This window comes from Lachnellula hyalina (assembly GCF_007821495.1).
Source record: "Lachnellula hyalina strain CBS 185.66 chromosome Unknown contig00077, whole genome shotgun sequence".
Classification (NCBI taxonomy): domain Eukaryota; kingdom Fungi; phylum Ascomycota; class Leotiomycetes; order Helotiales; family Lachnaceae; genus Lachnellula; species Lachnellula hyalina.
The window spans coordinates 58,365-77,583 of record NW_022157191.1 but is presented as its reverse complement, the minus strand read 5'-3'; the positions used below and the strand labels follow the sequence as shown (position 1 = coordinate 77,583).

General features: G+C 48.5%; 6 protein-coding genes across 6 annotated transcripts; 2 read left to right on the top strand and 4 right to left on the bottom strand.

Annotated features, from left to right (window-relative positions):
- Nucleotides 1–1,402: 1,402 nt before the first annotated feature.
- Nucleotides 1,403–1,949, top strand: VMA3 (V-type proton ATPase 16 kDa proteolipid subunit; the record flags this gene model as incomplete). The annotated part of the gene is made up of 3 exons (XM_031148956.1): nt 1,403–1,484; nt 1,561–1,821; nt 1,879–1,949. The coding sequence occupies 3 exons, from the start codon at nt 1,403–1,405 to the stop codon at nt 1,947–1,949; spliced, it is 414 nt and encodes a 137-aa protein (XP_031004885.1).
- Nucleotides 1,950–3,266: 1,317 nt separating this feature from the next.
- FLX1 (Mitochondrial FAD carrier protein) lies at nt 3,267–4,670 on the bottom strand (the record flags this gene model as incomplete). Its single annotated transcript, XM_031148955.1, has 2 exons — nt 3,267–3,437; nt 3,720–4,670. The coding sequence occupies 2 exons, from the start codon at nt 4,668–4,670 to the stop codon at nt 3,267–3,269; spliced, it is 1,122 nt and encodes a 373-aa protein (XP_031004911.1).
- Nucleotides 4,671–5,296: 626 nt separating this feature from the next.
- Nucleotides 5,297–5,745, bottom strand: tom7 (Mitochondrial import receptor subunit; the record flags this gene model as incomplete). The annotated part of the gene is made up of 5 exons (XM_031148954.1): nt 5,297–5,352; nt 5,403–5,431; nt 5,485–5,531; nt 5,582–5,628; nt 5,685–5,745. The coding sequence occupies 5 exons, from the start codon at nt 5,743–5,745 to the stop codon at nt 5,297–5,299; spliced, it is 240 nt and encodes a 79-aa protein (XP_031004910.1).
- Nucleotides 5,746–6,061: 316 nt separating this feature from the next.
- SF3B4 (Splicing factor 3B subunit) lies at nt 6,062–7,216 on the top strand (the record flags this gene model as incomplete). Its single annotated transcript, XM_031148953.1, has 3 exons — nt 6,062–6,081; nt 6,130–6,373; nt 6,428–7,216. The coding sequence occupies 3 exons, from the start codon at nt 6,062–6,064 to the stop codon at nt 7,214–7,216; spliced, it is 1,053 nt and encodes a 350-aa protein (XP_031004919.1).
- Nucleotides 7,217–7,811: 595 nt separating this feature from the next.
- On the bottom strand, nt 7,812–10,465 carry cbc1 (Nuclear cap-binding protein subunit; the record flags this gene model as incomplete). The annotated part of the gene is made up of 4 exons (XM_031148952.1): nt 7,812–8,680; nt 8,734–9,808; nt 9,865–10,334; nt 10,393–10,465. The coding sequence occupies 4 exons, from the start codon at nt 10,463–10,465 to the stop codon at nt 7,812–7,814; spliced, it is 2,487 nt and encodes an 828-aa protein (XP_031004918.1).
- Nucleotides 10,466–11,603: 1,138 nt separating this feature from the next.
- Nucleotides 11,604–13,071, bottom strand: gsk3 (Protein kinase; the record flags this gene model as incomplete). The annotated part of the gene is made up of 6 exons (XM_031148951.1): nt 11,604–11,737; nt 11,789–12,187; nt 12,263–12,626; nt 12,661–12,744; nt 12,793–12,965; nt 13,026–13,071. The coding sequence occupies 6 exons, from the start codon at nt 13,069–13,071 to the stop codon at nt 11,604–11,606; spliced, it is 1,200 nt and encodes a 399-aa protein (XP_031004917.1).
- Between the last annotated feature and the right edge of the window lie 6,148 nt (nt 13,072–19,219).

Sequence of the window (19,219 nt, the reverse complement as noted above, 5' to 3'; positions counted from 1 at the left end):
CCGTAACCAGCCCACCCTCGCCATGACCACAAAAGCGGCTCTTATTATCATCGACATTTGATGTCCCACTGGGTGAGATTGGTGCCGCTTTTTATGGCCACTGGACTGGCCTCCGTATGAAGGCTTCTCAACCAGAGTCAACCGATGGGAGATCATCTGCGTCAATCATACGGTACAGTGATAATTCCTTTTGCTTCGACGTATAAGTATTGCGTAATGCGTCTTGCGTAAGCGTCGAATGGAGTGTTTTCCATCGACAAGTTCCACGGTAACAATGGTTTCCGCCAAATACCAAGCCATTCAAGCCACTCATCGGTGGCGGCCAGGGTGGCGTACCGATTCGGCATTGCTTGTTTTCCTAGCTCGATGGTATCAGACGCCATCGTGAATCGTTTTCGAATTGCAAAACAGAGGCTGAGAAACCTGTGGACAACGTCACCTGCAAGCCCTTTAATTTGGCCTTCGATGGCACAAACGACTTTCACTTGCAGACTCCGGAGCTTGTGAAACGTAGCATTCCCCAGATTACCACGCCAAGGTATCTAAGAGGGAATGCAAACCTCGTGATATCCTCTCACGTGCCAACACTAGTCATGTGATGGACTACGAACATTGTGTTTGACGAATCGTGAGAGGTGACTTTTATACTTTAATGGCAATATGGGAAGTTCTGTTACGGATTATGTGAAGACTAGTTCAGGTACCTCCAAGGTGATCGAATCATATCCTGTACAAATTGCTGCCTAAGCCTCCTAATAGGAAATCTCCCGGAATTTGCCATCCAGCATGCCAACATTAAGAACCAGGCTGCAAGATAACAGTGCTGTGTCGTGTCGCCTGCCAAATCTTTGGTCTGCCTGGAAGTTCTGCTGATGCAAAGGTATTCTGTAAGACGGACGAACTAATATGTTTCTATCTAATGCTACCGTCATCTGATCACTTAACATTCAGTCAAGTATCTTGTCCTCTTGATTTTAGACCTTTCGATTCTCTGGTTTCTAGCAGTATCCTCTATTTCAACCTGTTTGGTTTCTCCAAAGCCGGTAATTTCGCTGCTTAATTCTGCAAGATAGAAAGTACTCTCTATCCCACCAAAATGGATGAGGTCTACTGGATGGACCAAGGGAGATGGCAAGTCGCTTTTCTCTCATTCCAAATGATCTCGCAAGTCTCTTCGACATCGTGCTAATCAATGTTCTTACGTACAGTCCCGTCTATGCCGTTTGTCCCCTTGCCCCCAATTCTATCCCCTATCCCCTATCCCCAATGGTCCTTTTAAACAAAGGCTACCTACATCCTGCCACGTTCAATCGCCCACCCAAAGTAAGGCACTGGAATTAAGATGTGCTTCTAGTCATTCTTCGGCGGGATGGGATGTTGCATGAGCGTCGTCCTAAGCGTCATGGGCGCCGCGTACGGAATCGCAAAATCCGGAGTTGGCGTCTCAGCTGTCAGTGTCTTCCGTCCAGACATGATGGTCAAAAGTACGTCTCTCTAGCCCCCCCTTTCCCTCAAACTCGCCACCCAGACAACTCCGTACCCAACCACTAATACCCTCAGATATGATGCCTCCCATCCTTGCCGGTATTCTCTCAATCTACGGCCTTGTAATAGGAGTCGTCATCCCGTCCGCTCTGAAAGAGAAGTCCGCGCTGCACACAAACTTCATGTATCTGTCGGCTGGACTCGCTTGTGGGTTGTGTTGCTTGTCAGCGGGGTTCTGCATTGGTATTGTGGGTGATGCTGGGGTGAGGGGGACTGCACAACAGCCGCGGTTGTTTATGGGGATGATGTTGATGTTGATTTTTGGGGAGGCGTTGGGTAAGTTTCTGGCGGTCGTGGGTAGACCCTATTGGAGACTTGGCTGATATATCGCAGGTTTGTATGGACTCATTATTGCCTTGCTGATGATCCAAACTGCAACTGTAGATGTTACGCGATGCTTGTGAGGAGTATGGAAGCAGGACGTTGTTGGTCTGTGGAACTAAGTTATTAGCCATTGACGTTTTGAGGTCTTCTACTTTGGGCAGCAAATATCAGATCTGAACGTACTTTGAGAATACAATAGGACGCTACACCCAAAATTCTGCACGAAGACTCCAACATGGAAGCACTAGCTCCTAAACGTCTTACAGGTGCAATTACTTGGGCAATAATTCGGTTTGTCAGAAATTTGGGTTTCAAACCTGAGTTTCTATTTCACCCTGTTACTAACAAACCCATACTCGATGCTGTCAGGTTGAGATAATAAAGCCTTGCAACATACATGACCGAAGCCGGCCCTTTCCTTCGATAGGAACGTCTTCACCCCCTAAATAAGTTTTCAATATAGATAGGTTGACTTTCTTGGGCGCTTTCTCATAGAATGACTCTCAGTCTCTTATTCCATTCCCAACACACGTCTATCCTTTTCATAAGTATCGTTCAGCACTTTTAGCCCGGAGGATCGCAGTTTGCATGTTTCGCTGAACGGTATCGATGAAATCTTCCTCCTATTCATCATACGCCATCTCATTATCAAGCCCATCCCCAATTTTCCTGTATTTGGTATTTTTTGGAAAAGGCAGCCCCGATCTATATCCAAGTTTTTTGAATCGTTGTGTTGATGTCATTGTAGGAATTTTCGATATATAGATAGTTCAAATACTTTCTAAGGAGATAATTACGGATAAGACTCCAGCCAAACAGTGGCATCACATATGATCGCACCAGCTGACAGCCGACTGATGTGTCCAGCTTGGTCTTTTGGGACAGAATGACATCTGACATAACGGAAGTAGAAACATAAACGTATTTGACAGCAATAAGTATTGAGCACTCGCTTGAATTTGAATGAGCTGCTGCAGACATGACTGTCTGGGAAGTCACAGAATGTCGATTTCACGAAGCCAAGAAAGTAGATTGATGACTATATGAAGGTAACAGGCAGACGAAGATAATATTTAAAGCCAGTACTTCTGACAATATATGACGCTGGGTTCTCAGGAGGCGGTCGAGGACACAAAACTACCGCCGTAAGGCTACGCACTCTAGCATGGCTTAAGCGCCCGCAGCCCTAGTCGGAGTCTCATAAGAGGATGGACTGTGCCAGCAGCCAAGTTTGAATAATCCATGAATGAAGTGAAGCCATTATAAGCTCGTTTTAGGGCGTATAATGGCTACTAGACTCTGCAGCATGCTGTCCTAAAACAATGGATATTGTAGCTAGACTTTCACTCACAGCCTTCTTGGCTATGGCCTCCTTTCTGCAATCTTGCTAGCGGCAACTAGATAGTTGCGACATCGTCTGTCTTCTCTTGTAATATAGCGTCATTTAAGCCTTCTTTCATTGCCTTGCGTTCTTCTAGGTGTCGTGGCCAGGAAGATGGGATCCTGACACCCACGTTCGCAGCACCTGCGACAACAACTCTCGTTTCGTTTGGCGTTGGGAGGTGGGGCTTCAGAAATTAGGCTAATCCCTTCTCCAAAGTGATTGTGCGAAGCGCGAGGCAGCATTGACACCCATCTTGGCGCATATAGGTTAAGGTACTTCTGGAGGACGTTTCGGAAGTCAGAGTTGAGAGTAGACGGCGGAAGGCTTCGTAGCTCCGACGTTGTTCAACGTTGAGATTTCTTTGGGCTAATCGAAGGCTTCACTCTGGGTTTCTCCAAATAGGTAGATAGTACCTCACATTCTCATAGACCAAGAATGTTACCCAAGTAGCCGGCAAGACCCTTACAATGTTCGTCCCCAAGCCTTTGTAGAACCCTCTCCATCCCTCATCTCTCCAGACCTTGGTCGCAACACCCAAGATCCCCTTCCCAAACCTCTCATCCGCATGATAAGTTTGCAACCTGCTGCGAATGACTTGGTATGGATAAGTCACCGTCCCTGCCATGATCTTTGCGGAACCACTGATAACCAGAGTCGCCGTATTTCCGAGCTTCTCTTGTCTATGATTCCCAGCTGGTGTCTTTCCGCTCAATTGGTGCTCTTTAGCTAGATACTTCCTCCAGATGTTCTTCGTGGGCTCATAAACGGCAAATTGGACAGCACCGTGACTATTGCCCAGCAGACTAACGCCAACGCCCCTGTAGAATCCTCTCCACCCTTCAGTCTTCCACAGCTGATTTGCCCCATGCCACATGCTCTCATATGCCCCCGCTGTCCCCTTATCCGAGCTCAACATGCGGGTTTTGAGAACCCATATTGGGTTCGTAGAAACTGTGATGATGGTCCCTGATATCCCAGACGCGAGGAAATAGTCGAACGGTGTAAGGCCTTTGCGGGCTTGAGAGGCACCTTCTTGGAGCGAAAAGTCGGAAGTCGGTCGATTGTGGAAGGTGAGGAGTTGCGCCTCGACGATGGATTTGAAGTAGAAGAAGATTGCCCAACTACCTGCATTCCCGATCAGGTTTGGGGTCAGCCCCCGATAGAGGCTCTGAATTGGACGGTCGTTGGCTACCAGCGATTTCAAGATGCCAAAAGCTCTCACATGGCTTGGAGACGAGTTCCGCTGAACTGGAAAGAGGTTAATTATGAGTTGTTTCTTGGTGAGGGAAGAGCTACTTTGAAGGCGCGTCTTGATCACGTCCAAAGGATGGACTGCAAGAGTAGAAACTGTACCGGCGGAGAGGCCGGCGATTGTCTCGACCAGCGCAGGTGAGAAGCGCGCATGGTTGTCAGTCATCAGAGGGGTATTCTTGAAGGTTGAATAAAAGGGATGCCGGGATTGAAGCTTAATGTTAAAGCAAGCTTGCCGAGGCAACTAAGGGGATTTCTATACACGCTCTATCAGCATTTATTACTATAGTAATTGCATATGAGATACTACAAATAGGAAGGAGTCCAAAAAGCTCTCAATCAACGAAGGTTAATAATCATTGGCTACAGTAGTCATAGTTGCACCTTTGAAGTTGGAACAACTTCGAAGTGGTAACAAAGCCTCTAAGAAATGGCCATCTGTATTATGATTTATACTGCTTACCACGGTATTTACGGTACCCTGAGTCACACTACTAATATAGGGAGGCAGTTGCAAGTGGTGATTCACGCTTAATTGCGCTATTGTACAATTATATTGGCGCATGCCAGCCAACGCTTCATATAGTCCATCCCATCTTACAAACGCCTTCCTATGCTACACACTGATACATATCATCCCCAAAGCCCATATTTCGTATCTTCCTCCCCCCGTAAAACTACTTCATTGCATGTGAAAGGTTCGTAACATCGGTAATTGAAGATGGAAGGCTTATGCGAGTGGAGAGAAGAGTCTATTCTCAAAGCATCAGTAAAGAATAGACAGCAACGGGATCACAGCGCAGAGGCTGACCTTATCAAAGATGGTCGGGGCTCGCTGCGAGTGTATCCTGAGTTGGTCAGTGGCTGCTGGCATGTTCTAAGGTCTGAGATGAAGTACCAAGGTAGAGAATCAGAGGAAGATAGCCACTGGCAGCAGGTTAGCAGAATCCCGAGAAGAGCCTGATAGCCGGAATACTTACTAGTGGATAGCTACACGAGAGAGGTCAATGACCTTGCTAATGCGCTCCTGTCCTGGTGTTAATTAATGATTTCGTAAGTGTCGAAGAGGTTGCCAACCTTGGATTCTTCTGAGAGTTGCATTTTGGATGGTGATTTGTCCGGAGCTATGATCATATTAGCAGGTGATATTGAGAATTAGGCTATGTCCATTTGCAAGTACTCACAAACTTTGGTTGTGTTGAGACTCGAGAGGAGAGCTTGAACTTTGCGATATCCTTCATCCAAGAAAATGTTCCAGCCAGGGTTGAAGGTTACATGGGCTAAAATGCCACTAGTCCAAATTGCAGTAACATGAACCTTAGCTAGCCGTTTACGGTAAATAATCACTAAATCCATCAACTCTTAGCTCCTTTCAGATATGGAGTGAATTATTTCTAAGAAGTCCAATCCAGCCTCGTCGAGCCTTGCAGCACTTTCCATCCATCTCCACGACACAGGACAAGATATCACTTGAAGACCCACACTCGTTTCTACTCACTCCTACTCGGTGCATTGCGACAATATTAGAAGCCCCTGTCCTGCGGAAATCTGCCCAAGATGTCTGGAGCACGGCACTGGTATGAACCCCCAAATATCACTTAACAATCAAGGCTAACAAACCATAGGGAGCAAGATAAAGAGGCCACTGTCTATATCGGCAATATCGATGAGAGAGTGACGGATAGCCTGGTATGGGAATTAATGTTGCAAGCCGGTCGGATTGTGAACGTACATCTTCCCAAGGACCGCGTAACGCAGACACACCAAGGTTATGGCTTCGTGGAATTTATCAGTGAAGAGGATGCCGAATATGCTGCGCGGATCATGAACCAAGTACGATTATACGGCAAGCCAATTCGAGTCAACAAGGTCCGTCTACCCCTCCTCTTCCCCACTTGGACAATGTATTAACAAAATGAACAGGCCTCAGCAGACAAGCAAAAGACAATCGAAGTAGGCGCCGAGCTCTTCATTGGCAACCTCGACGCAATGGTCGACGAAAAGACCCTCTACGACACCTTCTCGCGCTTTGGCTCCCTCATCTCACCCCCTAAAATTGCACGCGACGAGTCCGGACTCTCCAAGGGCTACGGATTCGTCTCCTACTCCAACTTCGAAGCCTCAGACGACTCCATCGCAAACATGAACGGGCAATATCTCATGAATAAGGATATCAGCGTACAATACGCATACAAGAAAGACGGCAAGGGCGAACGCCACGGCGACGAAGCAGAGCGCATGCTAGCAAGCCAAGCAAAGAAACACAACGTGCAACTCGACGTGCCTCAAATGCCCGCGCAGCTGCTCATGAGCGGCGGCGTGCCTGCCGGCCCCTCGGCAATGATGGATGGCCAGCAACAGTTGGGTGGCCCGCCACCAGGTGCTATGCCTCCTGGATTCGGGGGCCGTATGAATGGTGGTGGAGGTGGAGGCTATAATTCTGTTCCTCCGCCTCAGCAGCGGCCAAATATCCCGCTCCCTCCTCCTCCTTCGGGATTACCGCAACGACCGCCGCCTTCGCAGGCTGGATATGGCGGGCCACAGGACTTTCATCCACCGGGGTTTGCCCCCCCTCCAGGCTTTCCGCAGCAGCAACAGCAACAACAGATGCCTCCTGGGTTTAGTGGGCCGCCGCAGGGGTATATGCCACCTCCTGGGTTCGCTCCTCCCCAGCAAGCACAAGGGCCACCTGGGTATGGGGGTAGAAGGTGATAGGAAAGAAAAATTCGATATACGTCCAAGGCGGTCGCGAGGCCTTATGGAAACAATGATGTGGAAATGACGATTTTGGTCGCCATCACAGGCTAACTATCGTTGCCAAGAGTGATGGATCTATTGCGTTGCGGAGGGAAAATCCAAGGGCAACACTTCATAAACATTGACCAGTTATTGGGAATTGGGTTCTTGAGATCACATCGGCTGATTCATGTTTGTAGTATAGGTCTCTCTCGATCCACCCTGTATTTGTACACGAGGTGTTCATTCAGCAAAAGCCTTCCTTCCTTCCTTCCTTCCCTCCAAATCTGACATAACATCCGATTCCTTACCAAGTGAGTGATTCCGCTTCATCTCATTTCTGAAATCTCAAACTTCTCCTATTGTAGCCTCCCGTGACATTACCTGGATAGACACTTGCGTAAATACGATACTGGGAAGTAAAGCTTAATTGTAAAGGAATCTTGCTTTTTGCCGGCGTAGCGCCATCATATACTTGTACAACAATAAAGAAATAATACAATCAAGATCCCCATGCCTACATCAGCTCAGATTCCATGTACCAAATCCTGCCCCTCGATATCTTAATCTACTACTCAACCATCTCAACCTCCGCACTCCCATTCCCATCAACAGCACCATTTCCATTTCCGTTTCCAACTCCCACACCATCGATAACCTCCACCCCAGCCACACTCTCCTCAACTCCAACCCTCTCCGTTTCTAGAAACCACGCTTCCTCCACAGCAAACTTCCTCCTAAAAACCCTCAACCAGCGCTCTCCCCACTGCCGAATCATAGCTTCATCGCTCGTACTCCCATCACCGCTCTGCATCGCCTGATCTTTACTGCCCGTCGCCCATCCCACAAGCGCCTCTTCCATTAACTGAAACAAATCCTTCATGCTCTTCCTTTCCCGTTCTACAGTCTGCTCCATGCCCAGGCTAACCTCAGGCAGTTGACCAGGCACGTTCTTGGCGCGCACTACTTGTCTCACGCGCCCCGTCACCTTTCCGATCGTCGCGGAGACCATTTCGTAGACATATGGTAGGCTTAGACGTGTTCCTTCTTTGGCGAGAGCCCATTCGATAACGCTATTGGGCGACAGAATAGTATAGTTGAGTAGCTTATCAACAATATTAACACCTACTCCCGGTTGGTCTTTCCAGTACCCCATTACGGAATCGATGATTTGTTTTCGAGCTTCTGATGACTGGGCTCCCACGGCTAGAAGACGCTCTTTGCAGCGCTCGATGGACGAGAGGACGTGGGACAGGGATTTGGAGCCGACATAGCAGATGGAGGTCATGTAGGCATCTGTGGAGGCCACGAGGGGGTCGGGGAGGTTCATCTCAATGGCTTGAGCGTGGATGCGGTCGATGATGGGCTGGATTTGGTCTTCTGGTGATTTTTTGCGCAAAAGGCCCCATATTTCTTTGCCTTCTTGAGCGAATGGGGTATCTAGATATTTGTAAGTATTGTAATTTGCAACACCTGGTGTAAAGAAGACTTACCATCGTTGTCGTACTTGAAGTCGGGAGTATCTTTCTCCTTCTCCTTAGCAATCAGCTGCTGGTACGGCTCGGGTAGTGTATTTTTGATACGTTGAGCAAAACTCAATCGGATCTCTTTGTCCAAAGCACCCTCAATAAATGCCTTCTTTGGGTTTACAGCAGGGAGTTCGACATCATCGATCCATTCCGTCCACTTCCAAGTAAATCCAAAGTTGCTCAGGTGATGAGAGAACCAATCCATCAGTCGGTAGCTCAGCTCGAGATCCATAGAGTCTACGTTCCGGTACAAGAAACGGATTGCTCGACCAAGACTGGGTGCAATAGCAGCTGGAGCAAGTTTGCAAGACTCGGTCAGTAAGGAATGGTAATAGACCAGCTTGTGCTCTGGAATAGGTAGTTGAAATAGCTGCGAGAAGACAGCGTCGACTGCGACATCTTCTGGTTTCCAAGTAGACTTTCCCTCAGCCAAATCTCTGAGCCTATCGAATGGAGTAGCTCGCTTTACAAAAGTGCCCGGGGAAAAATAACAGTCGATGTCAATGAGAAAGCGGGAGGTAGCATTTCTGTTATAATCGAGGATGTTGATGGTGTCTACCAAAGCATCCCGTAACAAACAAGATGCAATGTTCGCCATGGACGGCACCGTCTCAATGTCCTGGTTAGCATAGACCGAGAAGTAAAGCTCTGGAAAGAGTGCTCTCGGGCCAGTGTTGACCACCTCTGGGATGATAATGGCGGGTAGGGTGTGTTTAGGGGCCAGCGCGAGAGGATCTACTTGGTCGGATTCCAACAGGACCTTCCAGGGTCTCGGAAGACAGACCAATTCCCATCCACTTGTAGCCTCATTCTGCAGTTGTTTTTGGAGGAGGCTTAGAACGCCATTAGGAGCCGTGGCTTCGTCTGTGCCGTTCCCTGGGTATGGGTCTACTAATGATTGCAAGACGTGCGGTTCCGAAGCAATGATATCAGTATTCTCCAACAAGCTGTTGGCCTTCTCCTGGACGTCTGTTGCTGAAGATGCCATGATGTACGGGATCGTAAAGAGGATAATCTTGACAAGCTCTGGTCCAATAGTCTATTCATATCCTCATTAGCAGCAATTCCGCGACGTTCTACGAAACCAGATCTCACCTCCTCATTATTCTCCGTCTGCAAATCAACAGCCTTAGTCAAAAGGTCCTGCAACACGCTGAAGATACCATCTCCTTCCAAAAGACCCTGCAAGCCCCCCAAGAACTTCATCAAAAGCTTCACCTCCCTCCACTCCCCCCGTTTAATGCCCTCGTTCGCCTTCTGAGCTGCTCTAGCCAACACATCCGCAGCAATCTCGCTCTTCAACGTGTTAACCACCAGCACCACCGCTGCAACAAACGGGGTCTTAAAGGGCTGCTCAACCACCAACTGCACCACCAGTTCGCAAAAGCTATTCCGCAACTCTGCATCCTCATAATTGTCGCAAACAGTCTTTGCAATAACGCCCACCTCCTCTTCCACAGGTTTAAGCGGCGATTCCGCAATGGCAAGAAGCTGTTTCCGGACTTTGACAGGGAGAGGTTCTTCGTAGCGGCGTCGTTGCGGGCGGCGGTCGTAGTCTTCCTCATCTGTTGACGATGCGTATCAGCCTTGCTTGGTACAACGCAATTGCAGATAGTCTCTTACCTCTGTATCTCCTTTTGCGGTTATTGTAGCCCCCGCCGCGACCTCCGCGCGGTCTCTGGTCGTAGTCCGCCATGGTTTTGGTGCTTGCTGTGGGATCTGGGATCTGGAGTGGAGTGGAGTGGTTTCTACACAGCTCCTCTGGAATAAAAGGGTGCTTGTTTGGAGCTTAGGGTTCGGGCAAGGTAGATCCAAAACAGGGGTGCATTTAGCGTGCGCTGCGAGATGTGATCACGTGAATAATACGTCCAAATGATCCCGATATCTATTCCTGGATTCGCATTTAATGTGGAACTTTACGCAGGATGCACTACAAGTAAAGTAGTAAGTAGGATAGTGGCTTGGTTGTGGGGAGGCTGGTGAGACGGATCAAATGCTGACATGAGATGAGGCTGCTCCTAAAACTACCGGGAAATATTTTGTCATCATGTCACGTCACCAAAACATCACATATCATTCATTCATTAGTAACACACATGAGAAGGTAGGTGAGGGGAGTGTGAATTGTGCAGTGTCAGTCTCAAGTACGGAAAATCTTTAATGATCTTGTGAATCCGCCAACCCCTTTTGATAGCCACGAAGGCACAATTGACATAAAGAAAAAGGAATCTTTTGACCGTGCCAGCCCAAGCGATAGCCATCCCAGGGTGGAATATGAACCCATTCCATGCCATTCCAATGCATTCATTCATTCAACATAAGCGTGCCGCCAAGTATAGTACGCCTGAATCTTTGGGATGTAGAGAAAAAGGAAGACCAGCCACCCATCTGCTCGCTGTTGTAGGCGCCAAGTAGTGGGACAAGTAGAATAGAAAAGTAAACACCCATTTCCGTCATGCAAAAGTCTAAAAACCAGATTGGTTGAATGGCAGGTCCATCGAACCACGCATCTGGCGCTGTGCCACAGAAAATCTGCCATCGGAAACCAAAGAATTCCGTTGCCGAAGTGAAAGTCTCGTGGGAAAATCTCAACTTCATGGGTATTCTTCCAGACCAATAACGCATAACCTCATAGATCCCGTAATCTCGCCATATTCTTTCGGTACTCTCACAATCCATCCCAGCCTGTAAAGGGGGTAGAATTCTCTTGCAGGATCTATAACGTGCTGATATGGTTGCCGGTGCGAGACGCTCGAAAATACCGACTCCTGGTAAGAGTCAATCGCCGAGCGACAGGAAAGCATTTATTCGTCAATCATCTGCGACCGGCAATCTCAATCCAGCCGAGCCATCATCTCATCCTTCGTCATGGGCGTGAGGTGATCAATATCAAGCCCTCGGCCGGCCAGTCCAGCTCGAACATGCTGGGGGACCAATTTTTGGTTCAGCGGTGGGGCAATTGAAAGCTCTCAAAGGGGGTTAGTTGATTTATACATGTCATTTGCAGAAGGGAACGTACCATGACGTGAAAAGTCAAAAAGCGTGGGTAATTCTTTCGGGGGGTTGGTTGGATGACGTGAATCCGGAAGTCTAGTTGAAGGGTCCCGAAGCTCGTCGAAAAATGGGTGAATCATGGCATCAATAGCCGAGAGTCTCTGGGTAGGCGTATACTCGAGAAGATCCGAGATGAGGTCGATGGCATTTGCATCAGCCTTGCGGAAGACCTTGTTGAATGGGTGTGGCTTGATCTGAGGGAACTTGTGCTCCATGTAGTTAGGGTTCATCGTGCGAATTTGATCCCTTGTCGGGGTACCCAGAACCTTGATAATTTCAACGAGTTGATCAATGCCAGACTCCCCAGGGAATAATGGTTGACCAAGCATCAATTCTGCCATCACACAACCGGTTGACCAAACATCTGTTAAGACAGTCAGTCAGGACATGAAAGAACTAAAAATTATTGGGAAAGCGAGAAAATAAAAATTAAGCATACCAATTTTAGTCGTGTAGTTGGTGGCGCCAAAAATCAATTCGGGAGCTCTGTAGTATCGGGAGCAGATATACGAGACGTTGGGCTCATTCTCTACCAGAATCTTGGCACTCCCAAAGTCACAAAGCTTTAAAACGCCGGTGCTCGGATCCAACAACAGGTTTTGGGGCTTGATATCGCGGTGGCAGATTCCCTGGGAATGAATATAGGCCAGAGCACGGAAAAGTTGGTAGATATAGAGCTTCACTTCGAGGATTGGCATGGTCGTCTTCATCTTGTTGAAATATCTCGAAGCGCGGTAGACTGTCTCCGGCACATATTCCTGCACCAAATTTAGGTAGACTTCGTCCTTCTGTCGCGCCATTAGCTGATATAGACCTAATATTGTGGGGATGACATACTCGTTCGCCATTCGAATAGTAGAAAGCCTTGAGTTCTACGATATTGGGGTGTCGGACAATGCGCATGATTTGTAGCTCACGGTTCTGCTCCAGTTAGCAATCGCCCTTCCATAATCACCATTTTTTACGCACCTTGAATCTCTTGTCTTGTAATACGCGTTTGATGGCAGCATCTTCCCCCGAAGGTGACAATTTGGTCTGAAAAACCACACCAAAGGACCCATTGCCAACTATCTTGCACTGTGTATACTGCATATCTCGAGTCTCTCCGGTAACGCCATCTTGGACCTTCTCCCGAATAACCTCTGTTGGATCGAGTGTTAGTAGTTGCTGCATGGACGAAAAAGCCTTCAAATTTGTCTTACCTCCCATTCTCAGACTCGAGAAGGCTGCCGGCCGATTTTGCGACATCTTGAGCTCCAAAACAAGTCTGCTATCGAGAGTGCGGTGGACTGAAGGCGAGTAAGATTGCAAGGAGAGTGTTCGATGTCCTCGTGGAGTCCGTGATGGGCAATTGGGTGCAGGGTTAAGCCACGAGCAGTGTTTGATGGCAATCAATCAGCGATTACTGACGGAAAGCAGTAACGTGACAGACGTGAATAGCCCCAGCAGGATCAATTCACTCGTATTTGCTTCGCCTGTAGCTGAGCAGACAGTGATTCCGTTGATTTGTCGGGGGGTTGAAGAGGAGGTGGAATGTTGAGTTGTCTCGCGGGGGGGGGGTGTACAGCTTCGATTTGACGATGATGGCTGCGGATGTGGTTGGTGTGTGCTGAGTTGAGTTGGTGGATGATGAAGTAAGGCGAGAAGTGTAGACGAGAGTAGGTTCGGAGTAGTTTAGGTAAGGCAACCTAGCAAGCAAGGTAAGGTAGGCAAGGATACGGTGCGAGTTTCCTTGGCCCGAAAGACTGGCTCTGCTCACGCGCTCGAATATGGAGATGAGCAGTTGGGACTAATTTGCGACTGGGGGGCAATGTCGAAGCTGGTGGCTGGGTGAGGGGACGCCCGTTTGAGTGCGGTCACTGGTCTGAAAAGAAGCGCTGTAGCGTTAGGAGTTAGCAGGAAGCTGGGAGACTGTGTAGTGTGCGTATGGGGGCCCGTAGAGAGTCTCGCAGCGTATGGCAGTGAGATGGAGGAGAGGGAGGGGCAGTGAAGTGGGCACCCTAACAGCGCACCGGTACGGAATGAGAACGAGGGCGGAGAGCGTACCTACAGACAGACAGTGCAGCAGTCAGTGCAGTGGGACGGGAAAGAGGAGTGGAGTGGGCTGGCGGCGTACTGTACGCTTCAGTCGGTCGAGTACCGGTTGGTGTAAAGGGGAAACAATGAATGCAGGGCAGGGCAGTGCAGGCAGGTCGAATTTAGAGAAGTTTGAAGGTCGTCTGAGAGAAAAGAAGCCGCCAAAAAAAAAAGAGAGGGCAGTCCTGACCTTTTGGACGAGGCGGGCGTGGTGTAGGTAGGCGTAGAGAGTACAGTAGCCGTGTCGGGAAATGGAGTCGTTGTTCAAAAGTTCAAAGATCACGATGGTACTCGTAGTTTGCCGTAGGGTGGGTGTCAGGCTATGAGATCGCTAATTAGCGTCGCTACACCTATCCTGTCCTGTCCTATCGACGTTGCGCCCGCAGCGAGCGAGACAGGGGCTCTGGCGAGGGAAAGATCCTCCCCTCCCCTTGAGGTGTGAAAGGGAGGGTTGTGATATGGTTATGAGTAGGTATGGTTATGGTTATGTGTATGTGTCTGTTTTTGTACGTGTGTGTTTAGGTAAATACTGGCATGCTGATGAGGACGGGATTGGAAGGGTCCAATGGAAAATTGGGTTGTTTTGAGGAACAGCAGCAGGAGGGGATGGGGGGTAATACGGTATGTTCGTTTCTATAGCTACAAGCACCAGGAAAGGGCAGAGGAAGGAGAAGGAAACGGAACAACAAGTTGGTGAATATTTATAACAGCGGTGTGAATGAGGGGTAGGACAGGTCAGGACGCTCAACGTTGACTGTGTGGCAGTGAGGAAATGCTGTCAAACTTACCTACCGGTACTAGGTACCTAGGTATCTATCTAGAGATGCTTTTGGTTGCTTTTCCCACGACTGCGCTACCTCCGTATCATTTGTAGCTATGGGACTCAGGGACATAAAACAATACGACAACGACGGCTATGAACGCAAATCACAAAGGCTGGGTGATTGTTGACAGATGGGGGGACTCGTACAAGTATAGAGGAACAAACAAATATCTATCTTTAATTGATTATTCTATTGTTGACACAGTAAATACAGTACTCGAGGTAGGACTTGCGGTACCCAACATGTCACCAATTTTGCAGTCTAGAAGCAAACTCCCCTAATAGATGCCGCGAGATCCCGCCATCCGCTCCTCGTTTTAAATGGGCGGGTTTATTTCTGTCTTCTTGTGCCAACGTCAGTGTCATTGTCACTACCTACCTAGGTACGGGTACGGGCCACCAAAAAACGGGTAGTATTGATCATGGGACCAGTTCTGATACAGCACTGGCCAACACGCACCGGGCAGCGTCAAGAATATGGCAGTTCACTCAAGCCAACACTGCATTATTACAGTAACTCCTAAAGCAGAGCGGAATGCATAAGCGTGTCGCAGCAGGCTCGCATTTTGAGATCGCCCTGACTGGATCAGCATTATTTGCAGCCCTAGGGCCTTGGAAGTCTGCAGGAGCTGAAGCTGATTACTTCTTCGGGGAGCTTGTGTATCCATCCATATATCTATCGCCTCTGTTCAGCGAAGTAATAGTAGGATCCGAAAGAATTCATTCATTCATTCATTCATTGACATGAACGAAGCCACCGTCAGGTACGAGAGAGCATCGAGGACGCTCCATAACCATTGACCACGACATGCTGTAGCGGTGCGTTCGTTCAACCTTTACAATAGCTGTGTGTGGAGATGATAACAGGCCAAGGACTTGTCACTCATTGATCAATATATCGCTGGTTGGGGCAGAATCATCACTTCGACTACCCAGGTAGGTACCTTATGATTAGTCCGCCGCCACGAATCTGGACATCTCAGGCTTCACGGTAACTTGCTGGTATCAACGGTCGCCGTCACACGGGTGTCGTGGAAGGGCAACCTGCTGTATCTGTATCTGGATGCATGTTGTGGACATCACAAGCACCAGGAATCAGGTTACTGGCTGAACTTGTCTCCTGGCAACCTCAAGCTCTCTTCTCCTCGGTCTTGTACTCTGAAGCTTGCCCTCGAGTCTTTCCCGCGAGACATATAGGGATCGTGGCAGTACGGTGGAGTATAGTATTAGTATCAGTATCAATATCAGTATCAGTATCAAGCGAGACATGGCAAGTGCCAGTAAACGGCCCCAACCAATTCAAGAGGCTGAATTGCAATCGAGCACAGGCCAATTTGATATCTTGGCCTACAGCCCTTGCAATTTACAATGTCGTACCCGGACCTACGTGAATACTCTATTTGAAGCGCTGGGATACGCGGTTCCGTATAGATTTCCTCTGCGTGCGGATGGTTCGTTACTGTATAAGCTCACCACCTCTCACCAACACCACCCACTCGGGTTGAAATCTTTGACAAGCTCGTGAGCGTGTGGAGTGGTACACTAAGCCGGGCACGGATCACCCAGCAGTCAAGTCAAGCCTCGCTTAAAGCTCCGCCCCTGGCAAGGCAAGTGCAAAGTACTACGGCGGCCAACTACACCCACCACAAGACTGAATTGAGATGAGATGAGACGAGATGAAAATGAAACGAAAACGAGATGAAATGTTTCAATAGGGTGACGACGACGAGGTCTTTGTCTTCAACCCTTCTACCTACATGCACATGTAGCTTGCTTTGCCAGGTGGCTAGGAGTGCAGTTGGGGTCTCATCAATGGTCACCCGCTTGGAATGATCCGGAATGGTCGAGGGTCTCCCCGTCCATGTCCATGCCCATCCAAAGAAAAGCTAATATCGACCTTCATGTGCCAATGCGCTTCAAAAACTTCCGCAATCCCAGACCAATGGGCTCAGATACCACCAGCATGGGAATCTCCAATATCAGGGTCTGTTGAACCCACGCTGCAGCGAGTGGTGGCGCTGCACTTCAGGGGCAATTACCCACCCGTCACGAGTCTCACGCCCGTCGAGCATTGCTCGTACGACAGAGCATGGGTTTCTTCATACGCTGACATGCTGTTTTCCAAATCTCAGCCATGAGCCGGCCATGTTGACCGGGACCGAGATTAACGAATAGCAAAACTATAATGGGCGATGGCCAGTAGGCGAGGCCAGGAGCGAAACCAACAAGAAGCTTCGAACCCCCCCTCTCGACACATTTAGCGCTCCAAACCGAGCTCGTGACCGCCCCCCCCTGTTCGGGCCTTAGAATGCCTCTGTCAGCCAGTCACCGGCTTGCTTGCTCGGCATTGGCGAATAATCTGGAGAAAAATCCTCATTACCACCTCCACACTCGACGAATAAGATGTCGGGAATCAAAAGATTCCGGATCAAGATACAAGACCTACAGTAGGTGAGCAGAGCCGCTGCAATCTTCGGAAAGTGAAGGTAAAGGGAAGGAAGGGTAAAGCTATTCTTCGCACCACCACAAAAGCTGCCCAGCCCCAGCCTTGGGGACGCAGACTGCCGTGACTTAGTAATACTTACGCAGGTGGCACCAAACACCCACATCTGACAGAGAACTCTGCGGTGGAACCCGATTCTAGCCAATTCCAGCAGCGGGAATCTAGCAATCTGGCACGAAGGCCTGCGGCTTGCATTGGATGCACGTCTGGCCCTGGCTGCTCACACAAACCCACGTTCCGACTAGGAATCAGAACTCCCTCATATGCATTCTGAAAAGCAAAGGATCACCAGTTCTGGATTCGCATTCCACAACCTTCATCGTACAACCGAAACCAACAGACAGGCAGGGCATAATTCTGTCCAAACCAGGTTTCAATAGGTATCAGCATCATCTTGTGTTCATTACTAAGGCTTTACAATCCGAGCCAAGATTAGAGGAGATAATATCCGGGAATCAATAGCATCATTTCTTTACAAATGCGGCCAAAACGAAGATTCGTGTGGATTTCCTTAGCAATAACTTAGGACAAGTACCGTGACGACACAGTTGCAGGCATCATTGATCATTCTCAAGCGAGCCAGCCAGCCAGCCAGCACAGCCATTATTGAATGGTTCGTGAGTTGGGGAACCAGTTCTATATTGGCGCGGGACTTTCAAATGAGGGGAAGTGAGGGGTTCTCCAAGTTCAAGGTGGGGTCGCATGAAGAAAATGACAACACCAAGCAAATAATGTAACGATGCCGATGCGATACTGTACCGTCAGATACCCCGACAACCAGACAAACAACCACGAAGAATACACACGCCCGTTTGTTTTCTATCAGATATCAGAACCGCTTCCGTGCCTCGTCATATAAAGACACTCTAACTCTAACATTCTCTTTGTTCTCTCAATATAAAACGGCATGCAGCACAAGCAATAGTCAGAGTAGAAGTTTACCCGGTTCTTCGCTTCAACCGGCCGTCTCGATGCATCATCATCATAATCTCTCGCGCGTCGCCACCACGCACATCCAATCCTTACAAACTCAAATTTCCAGCTTCATTCGAGTACTTACAGAAAATAACGCTCAGTCCTTTTCACATCCCGACTCGCCTGTCTGAGCCCAACGATCCTATTCAAGCGACGTGCATACTGCAATGTGCATGCCACCGTGCTCGTGCCAACCCAGCCAGTTACAAGCTCTGGGTTCCAATTTCTACAGAAGCCCAAACCTAATCCTCTCCTAGCACTCCATCGAGTTTGAACCCGAATATTCTTACAGAACAGAAGAACACAACGCCGTTTCTCTCCTCCAAGCGAATATATATATATATATTTCTCACACGCTCTTATATATCTTTCTTTTTAAATCTACTCTAATCTACAAGACCTTATTTATATGAATCTCCCACAGCAGTACAGGACAGGACAGGATGGATATATCTGAAGCGTAGCGGGGCGGGGAAAAGCGAGCATCCATCCATCTGAAGCCAAGGTGTGAAGTGAATTGAGCCTTCCCGCCGCACCGTACCGTGCCGGACTGCATGCCATAGCGAACCTACACCAACGGCACAGTACTGCACCGCAAGAATTTCAATCCAAGCCCTGCTCCTCCTGCCCTGTACTATATGTGCAGCGTTATTACATGAAAGATTATGACATACTCCGTACATCACCCACACCCATACAGTAGCCCAAGGTACTGTAGGTACACTTATCTCTTTATTCCCTCTCGCGAACAGCGCTTGTCCTAAAACCTATATGCAAGTACAGTACCGTGGTACCTTACCTTTACCAATGATTGCATTTCTGGTTTGAGGAGGAGAGTCACGTGTATGTGTGTACTTGTCCACACCAAATACGCATATGTAGGCACTCTACTTTACTTTAACTTATCAAATAAGTAGGTAGGTAGAGGTGCATTCAGTAGAGAGTAAACTAGTATAGTACTTGTATTTATTATTTATTGATTTCTGTTTTGTTTGTTTACCTACTTACATGTACCGAAA